At 50.1% G+C, this 26,084-nt stretch overlaps 1 protein-coding gene across 1 annotated transcript in view; it reads right to left on the bottom strand.

Moving 5' to 3' along the window:
- The window catches only part of MMEL1 (membrane metalloendopeptidase like 1), a 42,885-nt gene that overhangs the window by 13,709 nt on the left and 3,092 nt on the right, over window positions 1–26,084 (bottom strand). Inside the window, exons 2-8 of the mRNA XM_073007916.1 lie at window positions 8,537–8,614; window positions 7,689–7,748; window positions 5,804–5,965; window positions 5,473–5,553; window positions 2,756–2,851; window positions 2,030–2,148; window positions 1,344–1,409 (exon numbers count right to left, since the gene is read on the bottom strand). Of these exons, the coding sequence (XP_072864017.1) occupies window positions 1,344–1,409; window positions 2,030–2,148; window positions 2,756–2,851; window positions 5,473–5,553; window positions 5,804–5,965; window positions 7,689–7,748; window positions 8,537–8,614 (662 nt within the window). The remainder of the gene's footprint in view (window positions 1–1,343; window positions 1,410–2,029; window positions 2,149–2,755; window positions 2,852–5,472; window positions 5,554–5,803; window positions 5,966–7,688; window positions 7,749–8,536; window positions 8,615–26,084) is intronic.

Here is a 26,084-nt window from a genome sequence, read left to right as displayed (position 1 = left end):
CTGTGGGTGCTGGGGCTGTGGGTGCCAGGGTGGTGGGTGCCAGGGTTGGGGGTGCCAGGGCTAATTTGGGCCTGCTGGGGCTGTGGGTGCCAGGGCTGTGGGTGCTGGGGTGGTGGGTGCCAGGGCTAATTGGGGCCTCCCTACCCAGGTGCTCCCTGGCCTGAGGGTCAGGAGTTGGATCCTGAGGAAGCTTGCTCCTCAGGGAGCTGCCTTCTTCACGCCGGGCAGGGCTTCCCCAGTGCAGGCCAATGCCCTGGCCAGGCTCAGCCCACAGCTGCCTGGTCTGAGCACATGGCCATACACAGCGCTTTTGAGATGCTCCAGTCCCTCCTGCTCTGGCCTGGTTCTCTCAGCACCACTGCCCACCTTTGGCCACACGGCCCTTCCTCTGGGTTTGGTCATCCTTCAAAGTCTAGCTCACAGCCCACCTTCACCAGGAGGCCCCCTGGATTGTGTCTGGCCCTCTGGGGCATTCATGCCTCATGCCTGTTCACCTCTGCCCTGGTGCCTGGATGCCTGTGCCCTCCTCACCTGCTCCCTGTCCTTCCCTACCCTTCCCTGCACCCCAGGCTAGTCCTGGGCCTGCCAGCCTCAAGGTCCCCTCGTCCACAGTGGGGGTCCTCATCGCTCTCCTCTGTTGACAGCCCCTTGAGGTGGAGCAGTCTCGGTGGAGCAGAGATCTGCCTGCGCTCAGATCTCCAGGGGCCCTCCCAGCAATCCCGTGCCGCAGAGTCTGGTTCTGTATGACGGGACGGGGGAGGTGGAGCAGGCGCAGAGCCTGGTTCTGTATGACGGGACTGGGGAGGTGGAGCAGGTGCGGGGCCTGGTTCTGTATTAAGGGATGGGGGAGGTGGAGCAGGCGCAGAGCCTGGTTCTGTATGACGGGACGGGGGAGGTGGAGCAGGCGCGGGGCCTGGTTCTGTATTAAGGGATGGGGGAGGTGGAGCAGGCGCAGAGCCTGGTTCTGTATGACGGGACGGGGGAGGTGGAGCAGGCGCGGGGCCTGGTTCTGTATGACGGGACGGGGGAGGTGGAGCAGGCGCGGGGCCTGGTTCTGTATGACGGGACGGTGAGGGCAGTTCTGCCCCACGGGGGCTGCTGCTGAGCTGAGTTTGTCCGCAGGCCTGGCCCGGGTGTTGAGGCAACGTCCCCCCAGGATGGTGGCAAGCAATGGGTTGCGTCTGCACCCCCCGCCCTCAGTGCCAGGCTCAACCTCCACAGGTGCTCACTAACACCAGCTTTGGGGAGGGAAAGCCAGGTGGGCTACAGGAGGGCCAGGCCACAGGGTAGGGGGTGAGGGGGTGTCGTGGGGTCATCTGGCATTGTGGTGAGGACCCACCCACCTTCCGGTTGCTGCCACCGTTGAAGTAGTACTCTCGGGAGGGCATGCCCAAGGTGGGCTGGTCTATCTGGAAACACAGAAGGTGTGACCCTGGGCAAGGGGCCTGGAGTCCCCACAGCCTGGCTGAGGCAGGCAGCAGCCTCCTCCCCCCAGGACTGTGGCCTGTGGACACATGCTCTGCCCAGGAGCTGGTGGCAGAGCTCGTGCTGGACCTGGGAGCCCAGGCCCTGCCCTGAGTGATGGTGGGGTGCTGGGCTGGACTGGAGAGGGTGGCGGGGGTGGGGGGCAGCGGTTCAGGCTAACCTGGGCCTCGCAGCACCCGAGACTCCCCCAGAGTGGGGCGTGTATTTGTTTCGTGTGTTTCTTTTTGGCCTCCAGCCCGTGGCCAGCAGTGGCTCCCTGAGGTCAGGCCTCCTGCCCTGGTTCCAGCCCTGCTGTTCAGGAGCCCTGCCCCTCTGACCAGAGCCGGGTTCTGCTGTGGCCACCAGCTCGGCCAGGAGGTCCGACAGAAACTCCAGCAGCAGCAGCTCATCCCTGGGCCCATGGACGTGGACAGGAGCCAGGAGCCCAGGCTCCGGGAGACCCTGGAACTCCCTGACCGCCTGGCCTGTCCTCCTGCTGTGCTGCGAGAGCCCCCAGCCAGGCTCGGGGACCCTGCCTACCCCTGCCCACCGGCGCAGCTCGTACGTAGATGATGTGCCGGCTGGAGTTCTGGTCATCGTTCCAGATGAAGAGGTCGATGAGGACGCGCCTGTTGAACTGTGAGTTCATCAGTGCCAGCTGCCGCTCCAGCTCCCACTTGAGTCCTGGGGAGGCAGCACCCCGCTCTGGAGACTGGCGGGCCCTGGGGTCCCAGCCCGGCCCCTTGTCAGTGAATCTGGCCTCCGGAGCTAGGAACTAGGGGGCCATAGGGTGGGGAGCTCACCCGTGCACCTTAGGGACTGGGGAATATGGGAGACACTTTCCCTAACAGCCCAGGAGCCACAGGTGGGCCCCCAGGTGACGGGAGGGGGTTGGGCGCAGCATGGGGTCGTCAGGGCTGCCAGTCACGTGGGGCGTCACTCATGCCCCTGGGGGAATGGAGCGCATGCTTAGAGTGGGGAACCCTGGGGCCGGGGCCTTGCCGAGGCCTGGCTGGGGCCTGAGCGTCAAGTGCTCCTAGGGGCCGAGGAGGGGCGTCCCTCTGCAGGGCTGAATGGGACTGGCTATGAGGCACCAACTCCCCAGCATGGAGCCTAAACCACCTCCCAGGACCCCGAGGTTGCCCTGGCTGGGTTGGGCCTCTTGGGGCTCCTGAGAGCAGGCAGCTGGGGGTGGGGGTGGGGGCCCCTCCTGGAAAGTCTTGGGCCGAAGGAGTCCTGGCCGTGGTCCTGTTCCGTTTGTCTGTGAGGCTGCCACCAGGCCCGGCCTTACCTACAGTCTCGTTCCACCTGTCCATGGCCACCGGCCAGCCTCCCACCACCTCCAAGATGTCCAGCAGGGGCTGAGAGCCTCGCTTCTCTATCACACCTGAGGAGGGAGGCAGTGGTCACTCTCCCAGCCTCCCTGTGGCTCACATGCCACGACACAGAGCTGTGGGGGCACTGTTGGCCGGTGTCACAGGTCCCCACACCCCCTGCAGTGCTTGGCGAGAGGTGGCCTCCCAGCCTGGGCCTTTACACCTGCACCCTCCCCTCACAGAGCAGCATCCTGGCAGCTTTGCAGCGCTGGAGGCGGAGGCTGAGGCTGGACACAGGCGTGAAAGGAAACCTGGGGGCTGAGAAAAGCGCACGAGCCCCGAGGGACAAAGAGGATGGTGGGAGGGAGCCCCTGGGACCTGGGAGCCGGCCAGCAAGCGAGGAGCCTGGGAGAGGAGTGGAGGCTCTGGGCGCAGGCCAAGCCTCGGTGAGGACTCAGGCAGCGACGGCGGGTGCCACGTGGGCTGGGAGGGGGTGTGGGGGAGGCAGGGGAGCCCTGGGGCCTGTGTGTGTCTTGTGTCTCAGCTCAGCATGGTGGGGCCCCGACAAGCAGCTCAGGAGCCCTGCAGTGGAAGATTAAGTAAAGGTGGGGACACGGAGAGAGTCACTGTGGGAATCAGTGAAGACCACCCAGAGGGCAAAGTGAAGGCTTCGGGGCTGGCACAGCATGGCAGGCGCACTGTCAGGTCAAAGGCCTGCAAAGAGCGGCAGGGCTTCCTGGTGGAAGAGGGGAGGCCCAGGTGGGCCGAGTGGGGGCCGCTGGCCTGGGGACGCTGTGGTGGGCTCACGAGAGGCTGGACTCCTCCGGACTTGGCTCGGGTCCTACACTGGAAGCAGGGACAGACATTCCAGGGGAGGCTGCCAGGGACGAGGCAGGCCCCGGCTGTTTGGGGCCCGATGCCGTGGGGGTGCCGTCTGACCTCCTGGGCTGCCCACTGAGGATGAAGGGATGGGTTCCGGGCTGGGCTGCAGGTCCGGAGTCGCGTTCCGGTTTTCCACATGGTCTGGCCCCTGCCCTTTGTATGTTCAGCCTCTCAGGCCAAAAATTAAGTAAAGGTGAGGACACAGGAAGTCGTCTCCAGCTGCGGGTATTGCCCAGACTGGGGGCCCGGCCTTCAGTTTCCATGGGGAGGAGACAAGCCCAGTACACCCAAGCAGGGGTCTCATGGAGACGCCCCCTAAAGCCAGGGTCCCAGTGAGTTCCACTGTCAGGCGGAGGCTCCACGAGACCCCCTGGGGAGAACAGCCAGCCGTGAACCCTGGTGCTCAGTGGAGGAGCTATCTCTACGCAGCCACAACCACAGGCTGGGCCTGCAGACCCCCAAGTGGAGGAGTTGAACGGTGCTGGGCCGGGGGTGCTCCAAGCACGTGAATTCCTTCAATGGGAACTGAAACATGGATAATCTGCCCCACACCACACACATACATCCACATGCATCCACATGCATCCACATACATCCACATCCACACACACACGACACATGTATACAATATACACAAAACACATATACACATATACACATATACACATATACACATATACACATATACACACATACACACATACACATATACACATCCACATCCAGCTACATGCACACACATGCACATATGACACATACATAGAAAACACACATAACACATATATACACATACACATATACACACATACACACATACACATATACACATACACACATCCACACACATCCACATGCACACACACATATGACACACATGTAAAATGCACACACAACACGTACACACATACACACATACACATATATACATACACACACACATATACACATGTACACAAGTACACACAGCACATAGGTATACAATACACACACAACATACACATATGCACACACAACACACCCATAGAATATATATGTATACACATACATGCATATGCACATAATACACTTATACACTATACACAATACACATGTGATGTGCACATAACACACGTGAACACATAATGCATACACATATGTACACACTGCATGCATACATATACACATATACATAACAATATACATACATACACAACACATGTACCCAAATGTACACATGCACAAATCACATATACACATATACACAGATGCATGCATGTGCACATATACATATATACACATACACACACACACATAAACACACACAATGTGCATGCCTACATATACACACAACACACATATACACACATAAATGTATAATATGCATGTATAATACACATGTGTATACACGTACTCATGTATTATACACATACTCATGTATACAATGTATAATACACATGTATACAATACATGTATACAATGTATAATACACATGTATACAATACATGTATACAATAATACACATGTATACAATGTATAATACACATACTCATTTACATATAATACACACACACACAGTCTTCCTGCAGCCTGGAACGTGTGGTCTGTGCTGGGGTTGGGGTGTGAGTGAGGCTGCAGGGCAGCTGGCATTACTGTGAGCCTGGACCCCGTGACTGGGAGCAGGACACAGCACACAGACCCTCTGGCATGAGTCCCGAAGGCACCCACTCCTACCCTAGGGGCAGCCATGGAGTCCTGGGGCTGTGCTAGGTCCTGGCAGGGGCAACCCGCCCCGGTCCCCCGCCTCGGCCCCTTCCTGGCTGCCCCCACTCACTCTGGTTCATGCAGGAGCGGTACAGCGTCCTGGCCTTCTCCACAGCCGGCCGGTCCTTGGCAGTCGAATTCTCCAGCACCGCTGTGGGCACAGGAAAAGGTTGGACAGAGGCCTGACGAGGCTGTGGGGGCCAAGTCACAGGTCCCCACACCCCCTGCAGCGCTCGGCGAGAGGCGGCCCTCCAGCTGCTGGGTCTTTATTCCCTCTCCTCCGTGCCCACCAGACCAAGAAGGAAGCAGAGATAGGGGCGAGACACAGCCAGGACCAACTCCTGGCCCAGTGCCGTCTTGTTCGGTGTCACCCCGCTGCGCCCCTGGCCATGCTCTGCCACCTTTGAGGATGACCTCCAGCTCATCGCGGAGGACGTCAAAGATGCTGTATCTTGAGTTGGTCTCGGGGATCACGTGACGCCGCAGCCAGCCTCCGCACGCAAACTGGTAGAAGTCGTCACATGGTTCCGTGGTCGGGTCCATGTTCTGGAGGATCCTGGCGGCTGCTTGTCCCCATGGTGTGGAGCAGGGAGAGGGGAGACAGAGAGAGTTGTGGATAGTCCAGAAGCCTGCCTCCCGGTCCAAGAGGCAGCCTGGTCCCTCGGGAAGGGGCTGCTGTCCATCCAGTTGCAGCTGTGTGCCCTGGGAGAGTTAACCACCCTCTCTGAGCTGCAGAGAGGGAATCCCCCAACCTGGATTCAGTGCTAGGGTTTTCACTTATTTATTTTTGGAGACAGGGTCTCACTCTGTGGCCCAGGCTGGAGTGTAGCGGTGTGATCACAGCTCACTGCAGCCTTGAACTTCTGGGCTTAAACGATCCTCCCACCTCAGCCTCCTGAGTAGCTGGGATCACAGATGTGTGCCACCTCGCCTGAATGCTTTTCAAAAAACATTGATTTGTAGAGACAGGGTCTCTCTGTGTTGCCCAGGCTGGTCTGGAACTCCTGGGCTCAGGTGGCCCACCTCGGCCTCCAGAGTTGCTGGGAATTCAGGCATGAGTTGGCTGGGTTTTCACTTATTAACCACACGACCTTGACCCCAACCCTCTGAGACTCATTTCCTTGTCTGTGAATCTGGGAACACCAGCAGTCTGACTTGCAGGCCGAGGCGATGGCTGAGACGGTGCCTGCTCACAGGAGGTGCTCAGCTGGTGGACCTGCCCTGTGAGCTGGGCCCAGGTCCTGGCTGTCGGCCAGGGCCTTTCTGTCCCTACTCTGCCCCCTGCCCCCTTACTCATCCCCAGAGGGAGGGGCGACTCTCACCACCGTGGGGGTTTGTATTCTCCCAGAGGGGCTGGCTTTGCCCCAGCAACTCCGAGTATGCAGGGGACAGGGGAGCCCCAGGCTTCCCACTGAAAGTTTTCAACTGGGGTAGCTGGGCTGCACCCCTGACCCAAGACCGTCCCTCAAATTCTTTTTTTTTTTTTTTGAGACGGAGTCTCGCTCTGTCGCCCAGGCTGGAGTGCAGTGCTCACTGCAAGCTCCACCTCCTGGGTTCACGCCATTCTCTTGCCTCAGCCTCCCGAGTAGCTGGAACTATAGGCACCCGCCACTAAGCCCTGCTAATTTTTTTGTATTTTTAGTAGAGATAGTGTTTCACCGTGTCAGCCAGGATGGTCTCGATCTCCTGACTTTGTGATCCGCCCACCTCCCTAAGTGCTGGGATTACAGGTGAGAACCACCGCGCCCGGCCCCCTCAAATTCTGTCCGAGTTGGTCTTGGCCACTCCATCTCTGGGACTGGGGACCTCACAGAAGGCGCGACTACAGGCCCCCCAGCCTCCAACACGGGCAGAAGAGTCACAGTCCAGAGCTTCTCCACTATTGGTGCTTTCACAGCATGTTAACAGTTTTTGTCATCTGCAAATAGTAGTACCTGACGCCCAATTTTAAGACAAATTCCTGGTTGAAAATTTGAGGTAAGAAAGTGGGGCTCTTCATTGAACCTTTCTTTCTATAAATGTGGACAAAAGCCGCTGGGGTTCTTCAGGCGGGATGGCTGTTGCTGCAGGGCCTGGCTGCTGAAGGCTGGGGACTGGGGGCCCAGCGGGTGCCAGATGCCAGCAGAACACCAGCTCCCCCCACTCCACAGCGAATCCGGCCCACCCAGCTCTAAGGGCCCTGTCTTGGAGTTGCTCCCCTGGGCCTTGGGGCGGGGCCTGTGTCAGTGTCAGCCGGAAGCCCCCAGCCCTTGGGCAGGCTGTGGACGGCAAGGGGGCCAGGCTTACCTGCCATCACGCAGCCGGGGGTGGTGCAGACCTCGCTCACCTCTTGGGTCTCTGGGATCCCTGCGGGCAAGGAGCAGCCTGAGCACGGGGAGCCACAGGGAGGGTGGGGCAGGACTGGAGTGGGTGTGGGCGGGGCAAGGTCTGGTGGGTGTGGCATGGGGCTGGGCATAGACTGGGGTGGGCGGGGCAAGGTGAGGGTGGGTGGAGCATGGGCTGAAGCCAGTAGGGCAAGGCCAGGGTAACCAGGGCATAGGCTTGGAGGGGGTGGTTGGGGCGTGGCCCTCCACCCCATCTTCCACCCCCATGGGTGGTCCAGCCTGGCTGCCCAAGTCCTCCGCAGGTGGCCCAGGCTTGAGGCCTTCAGTGATAGTGAGCTTCGTTTGTCCTTGACCCCTGCAGGGACCTGGGAGCCCCTTTACACTCTCTGCCTCCACGGACCCCCACAGCCGCTCCAGGCCCCAAGGGCTGAAGCCGGCCATTCTGCCCTCCTGCCTTCTGCCCAGCCCACTCTCACCTGCTGCCAGGGCCAGCTCCTCCAGGCAGCCTGCCTTGCTGCCCCTCTCTGCATGCCCTGCCCCAGCCTGCCCCACCCCTGTGCCAGCCGGTGAAATTGAATGTGCCGAGGTCATGCAGGAGCTGGGGCGGAGCATCCACAGTGCCCAGCAAGCCTCCTGCGTTCAGCAGGTGCACCCGGCTGAGGTCCCCGCCGCTGTCCTCTCCCCATGGCCCTCCTTCGGCGTGTGAGGGTTGGGCAGAACCCAGCCTCTGCCCCTCCACGGAGTCCCCCCACCTTGGGAGGCCTGCACCCACCTGCCTGGGGCTGTTTTGGAAGGGAAGGCAAAGGCTACCTCGGGATTTTCGTTTTACAAAGGTCCTCTCCTCCTGTAAGAAGCCCAGCCGGCTAGCAAGGGGTGACAGCTGCTTCCCTGGGGAGAAACACAGCGCTCAGCTGCAGCCTCCTGCCTGCACCTCCCTGGGGTGCTGGGGGCCTCCCTGGGGCAGCATGGCATTTTCCCACAGTGCTGGGTGCTGCAGCCCTACCTCTGTAGTGAGGGCTGGTCCCCAGGGCAGCGAGATAGGAGATCCACAGAGTTCACTGCAGGGCCTGCTTCTCTGTCTCCCGCTGGGCTTGAATGGGGAGCAGTGTGTCCTGCCTCGCCAGCCCCACCCTTTAATTCTCCCTCCATGCATCCCAAGATCCCGGATGTACCAGGGCCTAGAGGGGTCCTGAGATGGGCCCTTTCTCTTCCCGACAGCCTCCTCTGCCTCAGGATCTTCCTGACCCTGGCCAGGCCCACACAAGGTGGCACGCTCCTGGAATCCCACAGGGCAGGCTCATTTAGAGGGACAGGCCCCTTTCAGAGAGGGTGACTTCCCGCTGACTAATGACCCTTGTTCCCCGCTCCTCCACCCTCACTGTCCGCTGAAAGTGCCAAATCACCCTCCCTCCAACCCTCCACTGACTGCTGTGAGGGGCCTGCCTGGTCAGCATCAGGGGCTCCTGGGATGGCTGTCAACTGCCTGGAGAGAGGTGTGGGAGAGGAGGGTGGGGTGGACAGAAGAGGGGACCCCAGGTCCAGAGAGATGACAAGCCAGGCCTGGCTACCCTCAGAACTGGTTTGGGGCCGAATTTCCCCAGCAGTGAGGCACACAGAGGACTGAGTAGAAGGAAGGAACAGGGCTCATTCAGGTCAGGGCTGTTGTTAGGCTGGAACCTGGCCCAGCCCTGGGCAGAGACTGCAGAGAGGGTGTTAGAAGCCGCAAAAACATCAGCTCCTTGGGGGTCTGGCCATTCAAAAAGCCATTCACCCAACATTGGATGATGACTGAGCCAGGTCAGATGCTGAGCACTGGAGTTCACATGTGAGCCCAACAGGGCCCAGGCCTCAAGGAGCCCATCGCCCAGTGGAAACAGGGAGAAAGTGCTGTATACTGCACACATCAAGGCAAAGTGCTGAAGGGCAAGGCTGAGCTTCAGAGCAAAGGAACCCCCCAGGCCAGCAACGGAAAGGAGGCGGTGAGTGTGAGCGGAAGACATGGCTGCTCTGTGGGGTTTGCCAATTGCAGTAACCCAGAGCCTATGGACCACAGATTGGACTGTGGACTCCAGAGGACTGCACCTCAGCAAAAGGGTGGATTCGAAGGACATCACCTCTGACCAAAGTGGTGACAAGGAGGGCAAGGGCTTTCTGCTTCTGATTAGGATGCAGAAAGTTGAAATTGACTGTGGCCCCCACCCCAGCCAGGAGAGAAAGCTGGAGAAGCTACAGCATGGGCACTTTTGGAAACCCACGAGAGCTGAGGACACAGAGAAACCAGCATGAGTCAAATTCCAGGGAGGAATGAGGCCTTCCCAGGAGAGGAGAGGAGAGGCCTGTGGCTGCTCTGCCTCTGGAGTCAAAGCATGAGGAGGGGCAGACACGCCAGGCAAGGCAGGCAAGCATCATTCAAGCATGGTGGCACATGTCAGTAGTTCCAGCTACTTGGGAGGCTGAGGTGGGAGGACTGCTTGAGCCTGGGAGGTTGAGGCTGCAGTGAGTTGAGATTGCATCACTGCACTCCAGCCTGGGAGACAGATTGAGACTCTGCCTCAAAAACAAAAACAAACAAACAAACAAACAAACAAAAAGGCTATGAGCTACATACTGTCTGATTCCAATTATGTGACATTCTGGAAAAACAAAACTTTAGAGAGGAGAGATGTTAAATAGTGATTGCCAGGAGTTTGGGAAAATGGATGTTGAAAAGGTTGAACAGGTGAAGAACAAGGGACTCTTGGGGGCAAAAAGTGACAAATGGTGAACGCATTTGGCAGTGAAACTATTCTGTACAATACTGTGATTGTGAATGGTGACTATTCCGTACAATACTGTGATTGTGAATGGTGACTATTCCGTACAATACTGTGATTGTGAATGGTGACTATTCCGTACAATACTGTGATTGTGAATGGTGACTATTCCGTACAATACTGTGATTGTGAATGGTGACTATTCCGTACAATACTGTGATTGTGAATGGTGACTATTCCGTACAATACTGTGATTGTGAATGGTGACTATTCCGTACAATACTGTGATTGTGAATGGTGACTATTCCGTACAATACTGTGATTGTGAATGGTGACTATTCCGTACAATACTGTGATTGTGAATGGTGACTATTCCGTACAATACTGTGATTGTGAATGGTGACTATTCCGTACAATACTGTGATTGTGAATGGTGACTATTCCGTACAATACTGTGATTGTGAATGGTGACTATTCCGTACAATACTGTGATTGTGAATGGTGACTATTCCGTACAATACTGTGATTGTGAATGGTGACTATTCCGTACAATACTGTGATTGTGAATGGTGACTATTCCGTACAATACTGTGATTGTGAATGGTGACTATTCCGTACAATACTGTGATTGTGAATGGTGACTATTCCGTACAATACTGTGATTGTGAATGGTGACTATTCCGTACAATACTGTGATTGTGAATGGTGACTATTCCGTACAATACTGTGATTGTGAATGGTGACTATTCCGTACAATACTGTGATTGTGAATGGTGACTATTCCGTACAATACTGTGATTGTGAATGGTGACTATTCCGTACAATACTGTGATTGTGAATGGTGACTATTCTGTACAATACTGTGATTGTGAATGGTGACTATTCTGTACAAAACTGCGATGGTAAACAGTGAATGCATTTGTCAAAGCCTGTAGAACTTTATAGCACGAAGAGTAAACCTTATTGTATGCAAATTTAAAAAATCATTTAGACTGTCAGGGGAATCCCAGGATGAAATGCAGAATAAGACTCAAGACAAATGTGTAAACAATCTCACTGAAACGGATAGGGGAATAAAGTGTTGACCTAAGTAACTTTAGAAATGAGTAGAGTCTATGAGACTAAAAGCAAAGGAAGCTGTACGTAAGCGCTGTACTGTAGTTGATAAAGTTGCCCTTCATGGGATCCCAACTTAATTCTGAAACCACTACACATGTATATTGGAATGGCAAAAGTGGATAGTAGGTGGCTGGGCTTATTGCTGTTGCAGTGAGAAGTTACAGACAAGGAAAGGAAGGAAGTTAGAATGGTTTATGTGGTGGTGGAGTAGAGTTGGAGACATCAGTGTGAACTCATTTTTAGCTTAATACAGATGCAGATGGTTGCACACATAAATATTTATAGATATGAATATCTAGATGGGTTCAAGTATACATACATATTCCTTTGCTCTGCCAGGTGAGCTAGACTCGAAGGAACACCAATTGAGGAGTAGCAATAAGCAACGAATAGGACCCAGTTCTTGGTTTCTGTTTGTTTTTCAGTTACCACATTATCCTAGAAGCTCTTGGTTTTTGAAACCATTATCCAATAAAATAAGCCAGGGCTCCTTAGAAAAATGGTTGATTATACAACTGGGGTAAGAAACATACAAGATGAGCTTGGAGCATGCTGAAGTGTCAAAAAGTAAGAAAGTGCTTCCCCTAAAAAACTCACCCCAAATTCATGATAATGGGGATACAGCAGAGGGTCATAGAAGCAACTGACAACTCCCAATAGCCAGGGTTGGAACAATTTGAGCAATGCAATATAGTAGTGGATTATAATGCCAAGTATGAAAAAATATCCACAAATTGTTGAGTAAATAAATAAATGAGGGAGAGCAGACAAATCTCTCATACAGAAGAAATCCAAATACTCTGCCTCTAAGGATGTGGAACATAACTCCCTACTCTTCTGGTGTGAGCTGCACACAGTAACTTCTTTTCAAAGACTGCACTATGAAAAAGAAGGGAAAAAAGTAATTTTCAGTGCAGAAACCAGACATTACCTCCAGCCAGGCAATTAAGGTTAACATCAACAGTGATAAGTCAAGTCACTGAAAGTGTGCACCTGTGACCTGCGGCCTTCCTCTGCAACATGTGTTACCCCAGTCTAATCATGAGAAAACCATTAGGCTAATTCCAACCGAGGGTCATTCCACTTCATCAGTAACCCTCAAGACTGTCAAGATCATAAGAAACAAAAACACAAACGAGAAAACAAAGGAAGTCTGAGAAACCATGACAGCCAAGAGTAGCTTGAGAAGATGTGGTGTTCTGGGTATGACCCTGGGACAGTAAGAGGACATGAGGAGAAACAGGGAAATCTGAATTGAATATGAACTTTAGTTAATAGTAATATTATCACTGTTGGTTCATTACTTGTGGCAAATGTATCGTGTGCTAATGAAAGATGTTCATAATAGGGGAGACTGAGGGTGGGGTATATAGGAATTTCTGTACTATTTTGCAATGCTTCTGTAAATCTAAAATTGTTCTAAATGTTTGAAATATTACTGAAGGAAACTTGAACAGAAGATCTCAGACCTGTAGGACAATGTTAAATGGCTTAACATATATGTAACTAGAGACCCAGAGAACAATCTTTGAAGAGATACTGACCAAGAAATATTTAAGGTTGGCAAAAGATATAAATCTACCCCAAGAAGGGTAGTGTATCCCAAACTGGGCAAGTACAAAGAAAATCATACCCAGAGGCATCGTAGTCAAACTGTGGAGGACTAAAGATAAAGAGAAATTCAGAATTACTAATTTCAAGACACATTCAGGCAGTCAGTGGGGCTGGGCATGGTGGCTCATGCTTGAATCCCAGCACTTTGGGAGGCTGAGGTAGGTGGATTGCTTGAGTCCAGGAGTTTGAGACCAGCCTGGCCAACATGGAGAAACTTCACCTCTATAAAAAAATTACAAAACAAAAATTAGCTGAGCACAATGGTGGACACTTGTGGTTCCAGCTATTTGGGAGGCTGAGTTGGGAAGATCACTTGAGTCTGGGAGGGGGGATGTTCCAGTAAGCTGTGACTATGCCATTGAACTCCAGCGTGGGCAACAAAGCGAGACCCTAACTCAAAAAAAAAAAAAAAAAAGCAGTTAGGGGAAAAAAAAGACACATTATATTCAGGGGAACAACCGTAAGAATGATGGTGACTTCTCATCAGAAAGAATGAAGGCCAGAAGACGATGGAATGAGCTCTTTAAGCACTTGAAAAAAACAATAATATACTATCAGCTTAGAATTCTATACCCAGCAAAAATATATTTCAAAAGTGAAAGTGAAATAAAGACATTTTAGACCAAAGCTGAGAGCATTTGTCTCCACCGAATGTGCACTGTAACAAATGCTGGAAGGTCTTCACTCAGAAGGGATGCGAAACCAGTGGGAAGACCAGATTGGTGGGCAGGAATGAGGAGCCTGAGGGAGGGTAAAGGGAGCAAAGTGTGATGGGAGACCTGGACACAAACAGTGCCTCTGAGTCATTTGCTTCCCATCTAGTCAGATGTATCCAGAACAAATCAGGACAACTGAAGAGGCGAGTTTGTACCTCCTTCATGCCTGCATCCTGCCTCTACTGCCCTCGCCGCATTCCCAACATAGAATTTCCCATAGCCTTGTTGCTGGGGGAAATCTACCCCAGGGAAATTCACCAGATGATGCAGATCAAGCGCTGCCTGAGGATGGACTGGGCTCCTGAGCAACACTTTCAAAACTGAGTTAGGCCGGGCGCGGTGGCTCATGCCTGTAATCCCAGCACTTTGGGAGGCCGAGGTGGGTGGATCATGAGGTCAGGAGATTGAGACCATCCTGGCTAACATGGTGAAACCCCGTCTCTACTAAAAATACAAAAATAAAATAAAATAAAATAAAAAATAAATAAAAAAATTAGCTGGGCGTGGTGGCGAGTGCCTGTAGCCCTAGCTGCTTGGGAGGCTGAGGCAGGAGAATGGCATTAACCTGGGAGGCGGAGCTTGCAGTGAGCTGAGATTGCACCACTGCACTCCAGCCTGGGTGACAGAGTGAGACTCCATCTCAAAAACAAAACAAGACAAAACAAAAAACACAAACAAACAAAAAAAACTGAGTTAGATGAGCTAGGCATGTTTTTACCACTTCATCCCTTAACTTACAGTGTTTCATTTAATCATCACAAGGCGGGCAGATCACTTGAGGCCAGGAGTTTGAGACCGGCCTGGCCATCATGGCAAAACCCTGTTTCTACTAAAAATTCAAAAATTAGCTGGGCATGGCGGTGCATGTCTGTAATCCCAGCTACTCGGGAGGTTGAGGTGGGAGAATCGCTTGAACGTGGTGGGTGGAGGTTGCAGTGAGCTGAGATTGTGCCACTGCACTCCAGCCTGGGCGACACAGCAAGACTCTATCTCCAAAAAAAAAAAAAAAAAAAAAGAAGCTTGTAAGGTTCCCCATCTCTACTTCATCTCTACTTTTCTTGGGAAAACTGTTGGGGAGACAAGATCATACACCCAAGGTCACTTTCCTGGGAGGAGTGAAAGAGTTTAGACCTCCAGACCCCATACTGCCATTTGATGTCTCTGTTTTTCTAAGAGAAAAGGCAAAAACAGTGAGATCCTTTTGACACAATGGCTGAAAAGAAACAAAGTCTTACCCTAATATTAAAATATGATCACAGGAAACACAGTCAGTGAACTCCCCAAAAGGAGATTTCTCTTTTTCGTAATTCCAAAAAGGGGCAGCTTTCCTGAATACTCAGTTGACACAGGATCTTCTCTTTGTTCTTTTATATTTGCTTGAATAACTTCTGTAATATGCCGATCATTTTTACGAAGGCTTTCTACCTTTTAAACACTATTTTTGACATGTCTTCTGTAAGTTTTGTTTTCCTAAAGCTTTCCAAATTCCTTGATTTGAATAAGACCTCTGCCACGGTTTGGATAGGGTTTATTCTTCCCTACCAAGTCTCCTGTTGAAATGTGGTCCCCAATGTTGGGGGTGGGACCTGGTGGGAGGTATTTGGGTTATGGACCTGATTCTTCATGAATGGCTTGGTGCCACTGAGTGGCTTGAAAAGAGCCTAGCACCTCCTCTCTCTCTCTCTCTCTCTCTCTCTCTCTCTCTCTCTTTCTCTTGCCATATGACCTGCACACACAGGCTCCCCTCCACCTTCCAACATGAATGGAACAGCCTGAAGCAGATGGGGAGCCATGCTTCCTGTGCAGCCTGCAGAACCGTGAGCCAAATCAACCTCTTTTCTCTGTAAGTTACTCAGTCTCAGGTATTCCTTAAGAGCAACACAAACGGACTAAAACAACCCTGATGTAAATGATTTACATTTTTTTCTTTTTCCTCTCTTCTCCATCCCTCTTTCAGAAGAAACAAAGCCACAAAGAACTTCATAGAGTGGAGAAAGAAACACACTCCCCAAAGGATGTGTGATCACAGATGGCTTGTCATGCCGTTGTTGAGTTTACAGAACTCTGTGGCCAAGGAAACCTCTGCTGAGAAGCCAATTTAAAGCAACTCCAGGCTGGTAGTGTCCCAAGGTGCCTGATGAAAACAAATACATATTCTCCAGGGGGACCATTTCTCAGCCCAAGTAACATAGCGTCCCCATAGATAAAGCCAATTTGAATATGTATTTACATTTTTTAAAAGGAAAATCTTACATTAGTGAGAGACAACAAACAGCAAAACCAGAACCCCAAAGATTGCCAATTAGGAATGATCCGATCCAGAATGTGTGGCAGCTGGCACCACTGGCTCTGGAGCCTGAGTCCTCTCTGCCGCCGTGCCTTGGCCATGTGACTCCGTAGTTGCTCCCACAAAAGAGACAAAAGATTTTTTTTCTTCTATCTCTTGACTGCGGGTGGCCCATGTCACTTGCTTTGGCCAACAGAATGAGGTGGGAATGACAGTGTTTCAGTTCTGAGCCTGGGCCCTAAGAGGGCTTGCATGTTTTCACCTGTCCTTTTGGATTTCTTTCACTGCCAGGAGATGGATCTGCCCATGAATGCTTGCTGGCTCTAGTAGGAGGATGAAAGTTACATGGACAGAGCACCCCAGCTGAGCCCAACCTAGGTCAGATGACCCCAGGCAAACAGTGGAGGTGCCTCACAATAAATCATTGTTTTATGCCAGTGAGCGTTGGGCTGGTTTTTAAGGCCCCAATTGCTAAAATAAAATAACATAAGTAGGTTTGAAGTGCTTTAAAAAGAATCAAAACCAGGCTAGGTGTGGTGGCTCATGCCTATACTCCTAGCACTTTGGGAGGCCAAGGCGGGCAGATCACTTGAGGTCAGGAGTTTGAGACCAGCCTGGCCAACATGGTGAAACCCCATCTCTACTAAAAGTACAAAAATTAGCCAGGCGTGGTGGTGGGCGCCTATAATCCCAGCTTCTCAGGAGGCTGAGGCATGAGAATCACTTGAATTCAGGAGACAGACGTTGCAGTGATCTGAGATTGTGCCACTGCACTCCAGCCTGGGCGACAGAGTGAGACTCTATCAAAAAAAAAAAAAAAAAAAAAGCAAAAACAAGAACAAGGAACAATAAAAAATCAATTTGAAAAAGGGTCCATTGTAAACTCTAGAAATAAAACCATGTAGTTGTTGAGATTTAAAAAACAAAAACAGGCCGAGACGGGTGGATCACGAGGTCAGGAGATCGAGACCATCCTGGCTAACACGGTGAAACCCCGTCTCTACTAAAAAATACAAAAAACTAGTCGGGCGAGGTGGCGGGCGGCTGTAATCCCAGCTACTTGGGAGGCTGAGGCAGGAGAATGGCGTAAACCCGGGAGGTGGAGCTTGCAGTGAGCTGAGATCCAGCCACTGCACTCCAGCCTGGGCGACAGAGCAAGAGCGAGACTCCGTCTCAAACAAAAACAAAAACAAAAACAAAAACAACTACAAATCTAAAAGGCTGAATTAAGCAACAGACATAACAGAAGAGAGATTTAGTGAAATGAAGTATAGTTCTAAAGAACTGACCCAGAATGCAGGAGAAAGTCAAAGAGATGGAAAATATGAAAGAAAAGCTGAAAGACATGGAGGACAGTGGGAAAAACAGAGCAGATATGCAGTGGAAAATGGAAAAGGAGAGAAAAGGGATGATGTGGGAGATACACAATCCAGGAAGATAATGGGTACAATTTTCCAACATTAATAAATGTTATCAGTGCTCAGTTTCAGGAATCACAACAAATTCACAGCAGAATAAATAAAAATAATTTCATAGCTAGACAACTCATGGTAACAATTCAGAATACCCGAGACAAAGAGAACATAGCACAGGGAGAAAAGATCGTTCACCCAATGGAGGAACGGCAGGTAGGCTGACAGCACTTTTCTCTGAAGCCATATCTGAACAGCAGCAAGGGGAGTCATAAGACGTGAAAGCTAAACCTTCAAGATATTGAGAGAAAATAACAACTCAGACTCGTTTAAGCAATCAAACGATCACTGAAGGACAAGTGCTAAATAAAGTAATTTTCACATAGACAAGAGCCAAGAGTTTACTGATGATAGATGATTTTCAAGCAGGGCTCCCCAAACTTGTCTGATCACAAGCAAGGCTTCAAATGCGTGTGGGATTCAGAGGTCTTACCCTACAAGATTCCTGGGTCTTACCCTGTTTGGGGCTTGTTATGGACTGACTTCATGGTTTGAAGCCCTAACCCCTAATGTGACTATTTGGAGATAGGGCCTGTGAGGAGGTTTAAAATCAGCTCAATGGGCAGGGCCAGTGGGGGGCATAACCCGGTAAGGCTGGTGCCCTCATAAGAGGAGGAAGAAATGACGGCGCTCACTGTCTCTCTCCACCATGTGAGGACACAATAAGAAGGTGGCCACTTGGTAGACCAGCTTATTGAAGTGGGAAAACATTTTTAAACAATAAAATAATTTAAAAAATGCATGTGGCCTGTGGGAAGAGAGTGTGAACCAAAAATAAACTAAGCTTTCCAAGTGACTGGTGGACCCTCCCTTCGGCCAAGGGCATTCCAAAGTTAACCTGAAAAACGAGTTCAGGCCATGCTGGGAAGTGGGGGTTGGACGTGCCCCATTATACCCTCTTCCCTTTGGAATTCAGGCACAGCTGACCAGCATTCACCTTAAATCGGAGACATGCCAGGCATGGTGGCTCACACCTATAATCCCAACACTTTGGGAGGCTGAGGCGGGAGGACTGCTTGAGCCTAGGAGTTTGAGACCAGCCGGGGCAACACAGTGAGACCCATCTCTACAAAAAATAGAAAAACCTAGCCAGGTGTGGTGGCACGTGCCTGTGGTCCCAGCTACTTGGAAGGCCGAGGTGGGAGGATCACTTGAGCCCAGGAGGTCGAGGCTGCAGTGAGCTGTGATTGTACAACTGCCCTCCAGCCTGAGTGACAGAATGAGGCTCTGTCTCAAAAACAAACAAAACCAGAGACCTTAAGACTGAGAGAACAGACTAAGTCTGATAAGAACTACAATCTATTTTCACCAAAGCTTGCTACCTGGAGGCTTCACCTATGTAATAAGGATCTTGGTCTCCACAACTATTTTTTATTTTATTTTATTTTATTTTATTTTATTTTATTTTATTTTATTTTATTTTATTCTATTCTATTCTATTTTATTTATTTTATTTTATTTTATTTTATTTTATTTTTTATTTTATTTTATTTTATTTTATTTTATTTTATTTTATTTTAATTTTTTGAGACAGAGTCTCGCTCTGTCGCCCAGGCTGGAGTGCAGTGGCCGGATCTCAGCTCACTGCAGGCTCCGCCTCCTGGGTTTACGCCATTCTCCTGCCTCAGCCTCCCAAGTAGCTGGGACTACAGGTGCCCGCCAACTCACCCAGCTAGTTTTTTGTATTTCTTTTTTAGTAGAGACAGGGTTTCACCGTGTTAGCCAGGATGGTCTCGATCTCCTGACCTTGTGATCCACCCGTCTCAGCCTCCCAAAGTGCTGGGATTACAGGCTTGAGCCACCGCACCCGGCCCACAACCCCTTATTTTAACCCAGACATTCCCTTCTACTGGTTTCCAGTCTTTAGATAAACTCTTCCAGCCAACTGCAGTCAGAAAACCTTTCAATCTACCTGTGACCTGGAAGCCCCTACTTGGAGTTGTCCCACCTTTCTGGACTGAACCAATTTACATTTTTTTTTGGTTTTGTTTTGGAGATGGAGTTTCACTCATGTTGCCCAGGCTGGGGTGCAATGGCACGATCTCCGCTCACTGCAACCTCCGCCTCCTGGGTTCAAGTGATTCTCCTGCCTCAGCCTCCCAAGTAGCTGGGATTACAGGCACCCACCATCAGGCCCGGCTAATTTTGTATTTTTAGTAGAGATGGGGTTTCTCATGTTGGTCAGGCTGGTCTCGCGCTCCCAACCTCAGGTGATCTGCCTGCCTCGGCCTCCCAAAGTGCTGGGATTACAGGTGTGAGCCACCGTGCCCAGCCATAGCTTACATGTATTGATTGATGTCTTATGTCTCCCTACAATGTATAAATCCAAAGCAGTCTAAACACCTAGGGCACATGTTCTCAGGAACCCCTGGGGCTGTGTTACGGACCATTGGTCACTCATATTTGGCTCACAATGAATCTCTGCAAATATTTTACAGAGTTTGACTCTGTTCATTGACAAGAGGGTCTGATTCAGTTGGCATCTAGATCTTGGACTTCATAGCCCCCAGAACTATGAGAAAATACATTTCTGTTTTTAAGCTACCTAAGCATTTTGTGACTGTGGCCCATGCAAACTGAGGGAGGGCCCAACATCTGGATTTGTAACAATTTCCCCAGGTGATTCCAATTATCAAGCAAATGTGGTCAACACTGTTTTTAACCAGTGCTTCCCAACGTGAATGTGCAGATGAATCACCTGGGGGTCTTCCTGAAGTACCAACACTGGTCCTGCAGCCTTGGTTGGACCTTGAGTTTCTGCATTTCTAACAGGCTCCCGGGCGATGGCTGACACCACTGGTCTGTGAGTCACACTTTGAGTAGGAGACTCCGAAGTATGTATTTCAGAAAGAAGAAAAAATTATTTAATAAGAACTGCCCAAGATGTAAGAAGAAAGATGCGTAACGGAATTCATGAGGCTAGGGGAAGATCTGAGTTAACATTGACCATGTTAAATAGTAATGTGGCTGATCTGTAGTAGGTAAAAAGTAAAATAGAAACCAAATTCTCGGCTGGGTACGGTAGCTCACGTCTGCCATCTCAGCTCTTTGGGAAGCCAAGGTGGGTGGATCACCTGAGGTCAGGAGTTTGAGAGCAACCTGGCCAACATGGCAAAATCCCATCTCTACTAAAAATACAAAAAATTATTTGGGGGTGGTGGCGGGCGCCAGTAATCCCAGCTACTCCAGAGGCTGAGGCAGGAGAATCGCTTGAATCTGGGAGGCGGAGTTTGCAGTGAGCCAAAATAGCGTCACTTCACTCCAGCCTGGGTGAAAGAGTGAAACTCCATCTCAAAAAAAAAAAAAAAAAAAAAAAAAAAAAAAAATGGCCAGGTGCGTTGGCTCACACCTGTAATCCCAGCACTTTGGAGGCCAAGGTGGGCGAATCACGAGGTCAAGAGATCAAGATCATCCTGGCCAACATGGTGAAATCCCGTCTCTACTAAAAATACAAAAAATTAGCTGGGCATGATGACAGGCATCTGTAGTCCCAGCTACTCAGGAGGCTGAAGCAGGAGACTCCCTGGAACCCAGGAGGTGGAGGTTGCAGTGAGCCGAGATCACACCACTGCACTCCAGACTAACAGAGCAAGACTCCATCTTAAAAAAAAAAAAAGAAACCAAACCAAGCTCTTAACAACAATAATGTGAACAGCGTGGGTAGTGGTGCGAAGAGTTAAACTGTTCTAAATGCTTGTATTGTTTGGAAGAAATAATGGAGATATTGATTAGTTTAATATTTAAGTTCAATATGTACATACAAATTTAAGGTAGAGAAGTTCTGTTTTTTGCCTAGGACATCAAAAGCTTCAATTGAATATCATTTCCTTCTGTACAAGAAAAAGGCAAATAATCTACAAAAAGCACAACTTTTTGGAGCCCATCCAAGACCTGAGGTCAAAGACAATAAGGGAAACAATTTCCAAGTGACAAGGCCCTCTAGGGAAAGGCCAGATGCGTAAATTATTTCACTTTGGCCAAGACCTGAGAGTAAGAGATGTTCCAAGTGTGTCAGAGGAAATCAGCTAAAATTTTTCACACATTCTTACAGGCCAAGTGTGGGCTGCTACATGAGTTTGGAGCAGCTGGGAGCCCCCACCACGAAGAGGTTTTCACTCACTCCACGTTCTGTCCATGGCCTTTTCCAGATGCCTATGAGAAAGACTGGGGGGGTGGTCTCAGAAGGCTGGAGAGAGCCTCCCTTGGTGGCCCAGGGATGGAGGCAGGGACCTCCTTTGGCTGAGGCATGAAACTATGCTCGTCTGGCAGGGAGCAAAAGCTTTAAATCACTGAGGCAGGTGGAACCCCTCTTATGCCCAGGGAGCATGCAAATCCCCTGTTCCGTAGGAGGGTCAGTAGTAAAAATCCTCCGCCCATGGAAGGGCAGGAGATCCTTGTGGACCCAGAATCCTAGACTGACATCAAGCAGTGGTCTCCTGCTGCTAGAGGAGGGGTGGGCAACTCAGGCACAGGGCAAAGTTTGGTTGACATGGGAATGGAGTAGGGATGCCAAGAGGAGCACCCCTAGCCCCAGGTATACCAGGCCTGCCTAAGCCTGAGACTGGGCCACGACAACCAGAGAGCCCCCACCTCCAGCCTGAGCCTAGTACTGACCAGCAACAACAACCCACCACTCTCAGAAGGACCAGGGCATGGGGAGGATGCCCTCTGTGTCATGGGCATCCAGGCTGCTGAAGGCCAAGGCTGGAGCAGGCAAGAGGAGAGAACCATCTGGTCCCCCGACTGACTTCTCTAAGCGCAGGGAACAGGAGCTCATTGCTGGAGAAACGTGAGTCTGAGGTGCACTGAGGATAACAACAGCAGTAGAATCCCCAGCCAGCTAACTCCTAACCAGAGGAATTTAATCCCTCACACATGCCGATGGAAGAGACGTGTGCCTAATTCTGTATATTAGGAAACCCTTCTGCATAGACCATTTTAAAAAGACCCATATACCAAATGGTGCAAAGTATTATTATGTAAAAATGTAAACACTGTTCATGAGGCTCCTGATTTTATGTTTTGGCAAATATTGGAGTCTGCAAAGAAGTATCTCAGACCCTCCCACAGCAGCGTATTGCTATGATGTTGCCAATAATGCACAATATTACTAATGACAGCAATAGCTCTTACGTTCTTAACAGTGTGTTCCGGGCCTAGCGCAAATGCTTTTGATCTCAGTCTCTACTTGCATTTGTCCATTCTCACCCTGATAGAAAGAACTGCCTGAAACTGGGTAATTTATGAAGAAAAGAGGTTTCATTGACTCCCAGTTCCTTACGCTGTACAGGAAGCGTGGCTAGGAGACCTCAGGAAGCTTACAATCATGGCAGAAGGCAAGGGGGAAGCAAGCACGTCTCACCATGGTGGAGCAGGGGAGAGAGAGAGTGAAGGGGGAGGAGCTGCACACTTTCGAACAACCAGATCTCGTGAGAACTCACTCACTATCACAAGAACTGCAAGATGGAAATCTACCCCCATGATCTAATCACATCTCACCAGGCTTCTCCCCTGACACATGGGGATTACAATTTGACATGAGATTTGGGTTGGGATACAGAAACAAACCATATCATTCTGCCCCTGGCCCCTCCCAAATCTCATATCTTTCTCACATTTTGCAACCAATCATGCCTTCCCAATAGTCCCCCAAAGTTTGAACTCATTCTGGCATTAACTCAAAATTCTGAGCCCAAAGTTTCATCTGAGACAAGGTGTCTCAGACCTAATGGCCTATGTGGATTTTGGAGGCAGCACATTCCTCATTTGGGGGTGTTACTCCAGCCCGTTTATCGAGTGACCCAAAAGGCTACCAGTTCTGAGTGGGGTCCGGAACAGGAGGCTCTGCAGCGGGTCCAGGCTGCTGTGCAAGCTGCTCTGCCACGTGGGCCATATGACCCAGCAGATCCAATGGCGCTGGAAGTGTTGGTGGCAGATAGGGATGCTGTTTGGAGCCTCTGGCAGGCCCCTCTAGGTGAATCACAGCAGAGGCCTCTAGGATTTTGGAGCAGGGCCCTGCCATCTTCTGCAGATAACTACTCTCCTTTTGAGAGACAGTTCTTGGCCCGTTACTGGGTTTTGGTGGAAACTGAAGATTTGACTATGGGTCATCAAGTCACCATGCGACCTGAATTGTCTATCGTGAACTGGGTGCTTTCTGACCCACGTAGCCATAAAGTGGCTCATGCACAGCAGCACTCCATCATCAAATGGAAGTGGTATATACGTGATCGGGCCTGAGCAGGTCCTGAAGGCACAAGTAAGTTATCTGAGGAAGTGGCTCAAATGCCCATGGTCTCCACTCCTGCACCCCTGCCTTCTCTTCCCCAGCCTGCACCGATGGCCTCGTGGGGAGTTCCCTGTGACCAGCTGACAGAGGAAGAGAAGACTAGGGCCTGGTTCACAGACGGTTCTGCATGAGATGCAGGTACACCTGTCAGTGGACAGCTGCAGCACTACAGCCCCTTTCCAGGACATCCCCGAAGGACAGCGGTGAAGGGAAATCTTCCCAGTGGGCAGAACTTCAAGCAGCGTACCTCACTGTGCAATTTGCTTGGAAGGAGAAATGGCCAGTTGTGCGATTATGTACTGATTCATGGGCTTTAGCCAATGGTTTGGCTGGATGGTCAAGGGCTTGGAAGAAGCATGTTTGGAAAATTGGTGACAAAGAAATTTGGGGAAGAGGTATGTGGATAAAGCTCTCAGAGTGGTCACAAACTGTGAGCCTGGGTGCTAACCACAATCGGATAATGCCTCCTCATGATCTAAACTGTATGATAAAGAGAGAAGTGTTCATGGACCAGGTTTATACACATGAGGCGGCACTCTGGTCTGGGGGTTGGACTTTCTGTAAAAAGCCAGATGTAAATATTTGAGGCTTTGTGGGCCACATACATGCTCCATCTCACCTCTTCAACTTTGCTGTCCTAGCAGGAAAGTAGCCATAGATAGTACACAAACGAATGGGTCTGGCTGTGTTCCAATAAAACTTTATCTACAAAAACAAGCAAGGGGCCAGATTTGGTCTATGGGCCACAGCTTGCCAACCCCTGTACTAGAAAATGAATACAGCTGCTTCAGAGGAGTAGAATTCTGGGACGGACATGAGACTGTATTTCTCACTGTCATTTTTGTAAAAACACCTGATTTTATAAAAGAAAGTTTATAACTTTAAAAATAATTAAAACAAAAAATCGAAGATAACTGTCAAAAAGACAGAAATATAAAACTTCCCAGTTAGTTGAGGGAAAATAGAGGAAATATTAGGTTGATCCAAAACAAGGCAAGAAAAGAGAGAAAAAAAGCACGAGCCGCAGAAAAGAACACAATAGGAAAAACATACATTTCAGTCATCCTGGTAATTATGAACCAACAAAATCCTCCAATTAAAAGATAGACAAAGCCCCAATCCGGCCATACACGATTAAAAGAGACACATCTAAAGCTAAGGAGATGAAAAGTTTCAAAGAAAAAGCATGGGAAAAATACACAAAGCAAATGCTAATGAGCAGCTAACACTCATGTCAGGCGCAACAGGATTTCAGGCAAAAAGCTTTGTTAAGACAGAAATGGAGACTACACAGTTACATGCAGTGAAAGATATATTAACTTCATACGTGTATCTTACTATGACATTTATTAAATTTATGAAACTAATTTTGTAATTCATACCTAAATTTGCATTCACGTAATAACATAACCTTAAATAGGTAAATTACGTAAGATTTGATGTAACTACAAGAAGGGGTGATTCTTTAGTGCAAGATTTAACACGTACACTTCAGTACATGATTTTAAGAAGTCGTTCTCCTGGTCTTTCAAAATCTTTCATTCTTTTGAGATCAAGAGAATGGAAAAAAAGCCAATATGTAGAAGACTTGATTGATCTAGTGGATGTATTAGACACTGTCACTCAGCATTCGGTGATTGAGCCTGTTCCACAGTGCACAGGGGTTATTGGTAAAACTGGTCAAGTGTTAGCTCCAAAGCAAGCCCAGCAAATACCAAAGAAAGAACCACATAAATAATGGCATAAACCGTGGTTTCTGACAACACAATTAAGTTAGAAATCAATAATTTTAAAAAAGTAACTAAAAACTCATGTCTGGAAATTAAAAAAAATTTCTAAATGACTTATAAGTCAATGAAAAAGTCATAATGGAAATGAGAAAATACGTAGAAATAAATGATAATAACTGCTTAGAAAACCTTCCAGAAACAATCCTGGACTGAGGCCAAGGTCAGCTGTGGGGTCATCCCTGTGGGGACACAGGGGTCTTGATGGGGGAACAGAGGGCTCTGCTGCCCTGGAGCGAGGGGTCCAGGGCCGGTTTCCACACTGGAGCGGGTGGATGCAGGCTTTGCTGAGATCCATGGCACTGTGGGGCACTCCCAAGG

This window comes from Chlorocebus sabaeus, chromosome 20, assembly GCF_047675955.1.
Source record: "Chlorocebus sabaeus isolate Y175 chromosome 20, mChlSab1.0.hap1, whole genome shotgun sequence".
Taxonomy (NCBI): Eukaryota; Metazoa; Chordata; class Mammalia; order Primates; family Cercopithecidae; genus Chlorocebus; species Chlorocebus sabaeus.
Note: the sequence above shows the minus strand (reverse complement) of the source record. Positions and strands in the feature narration are given on the sequence as shown.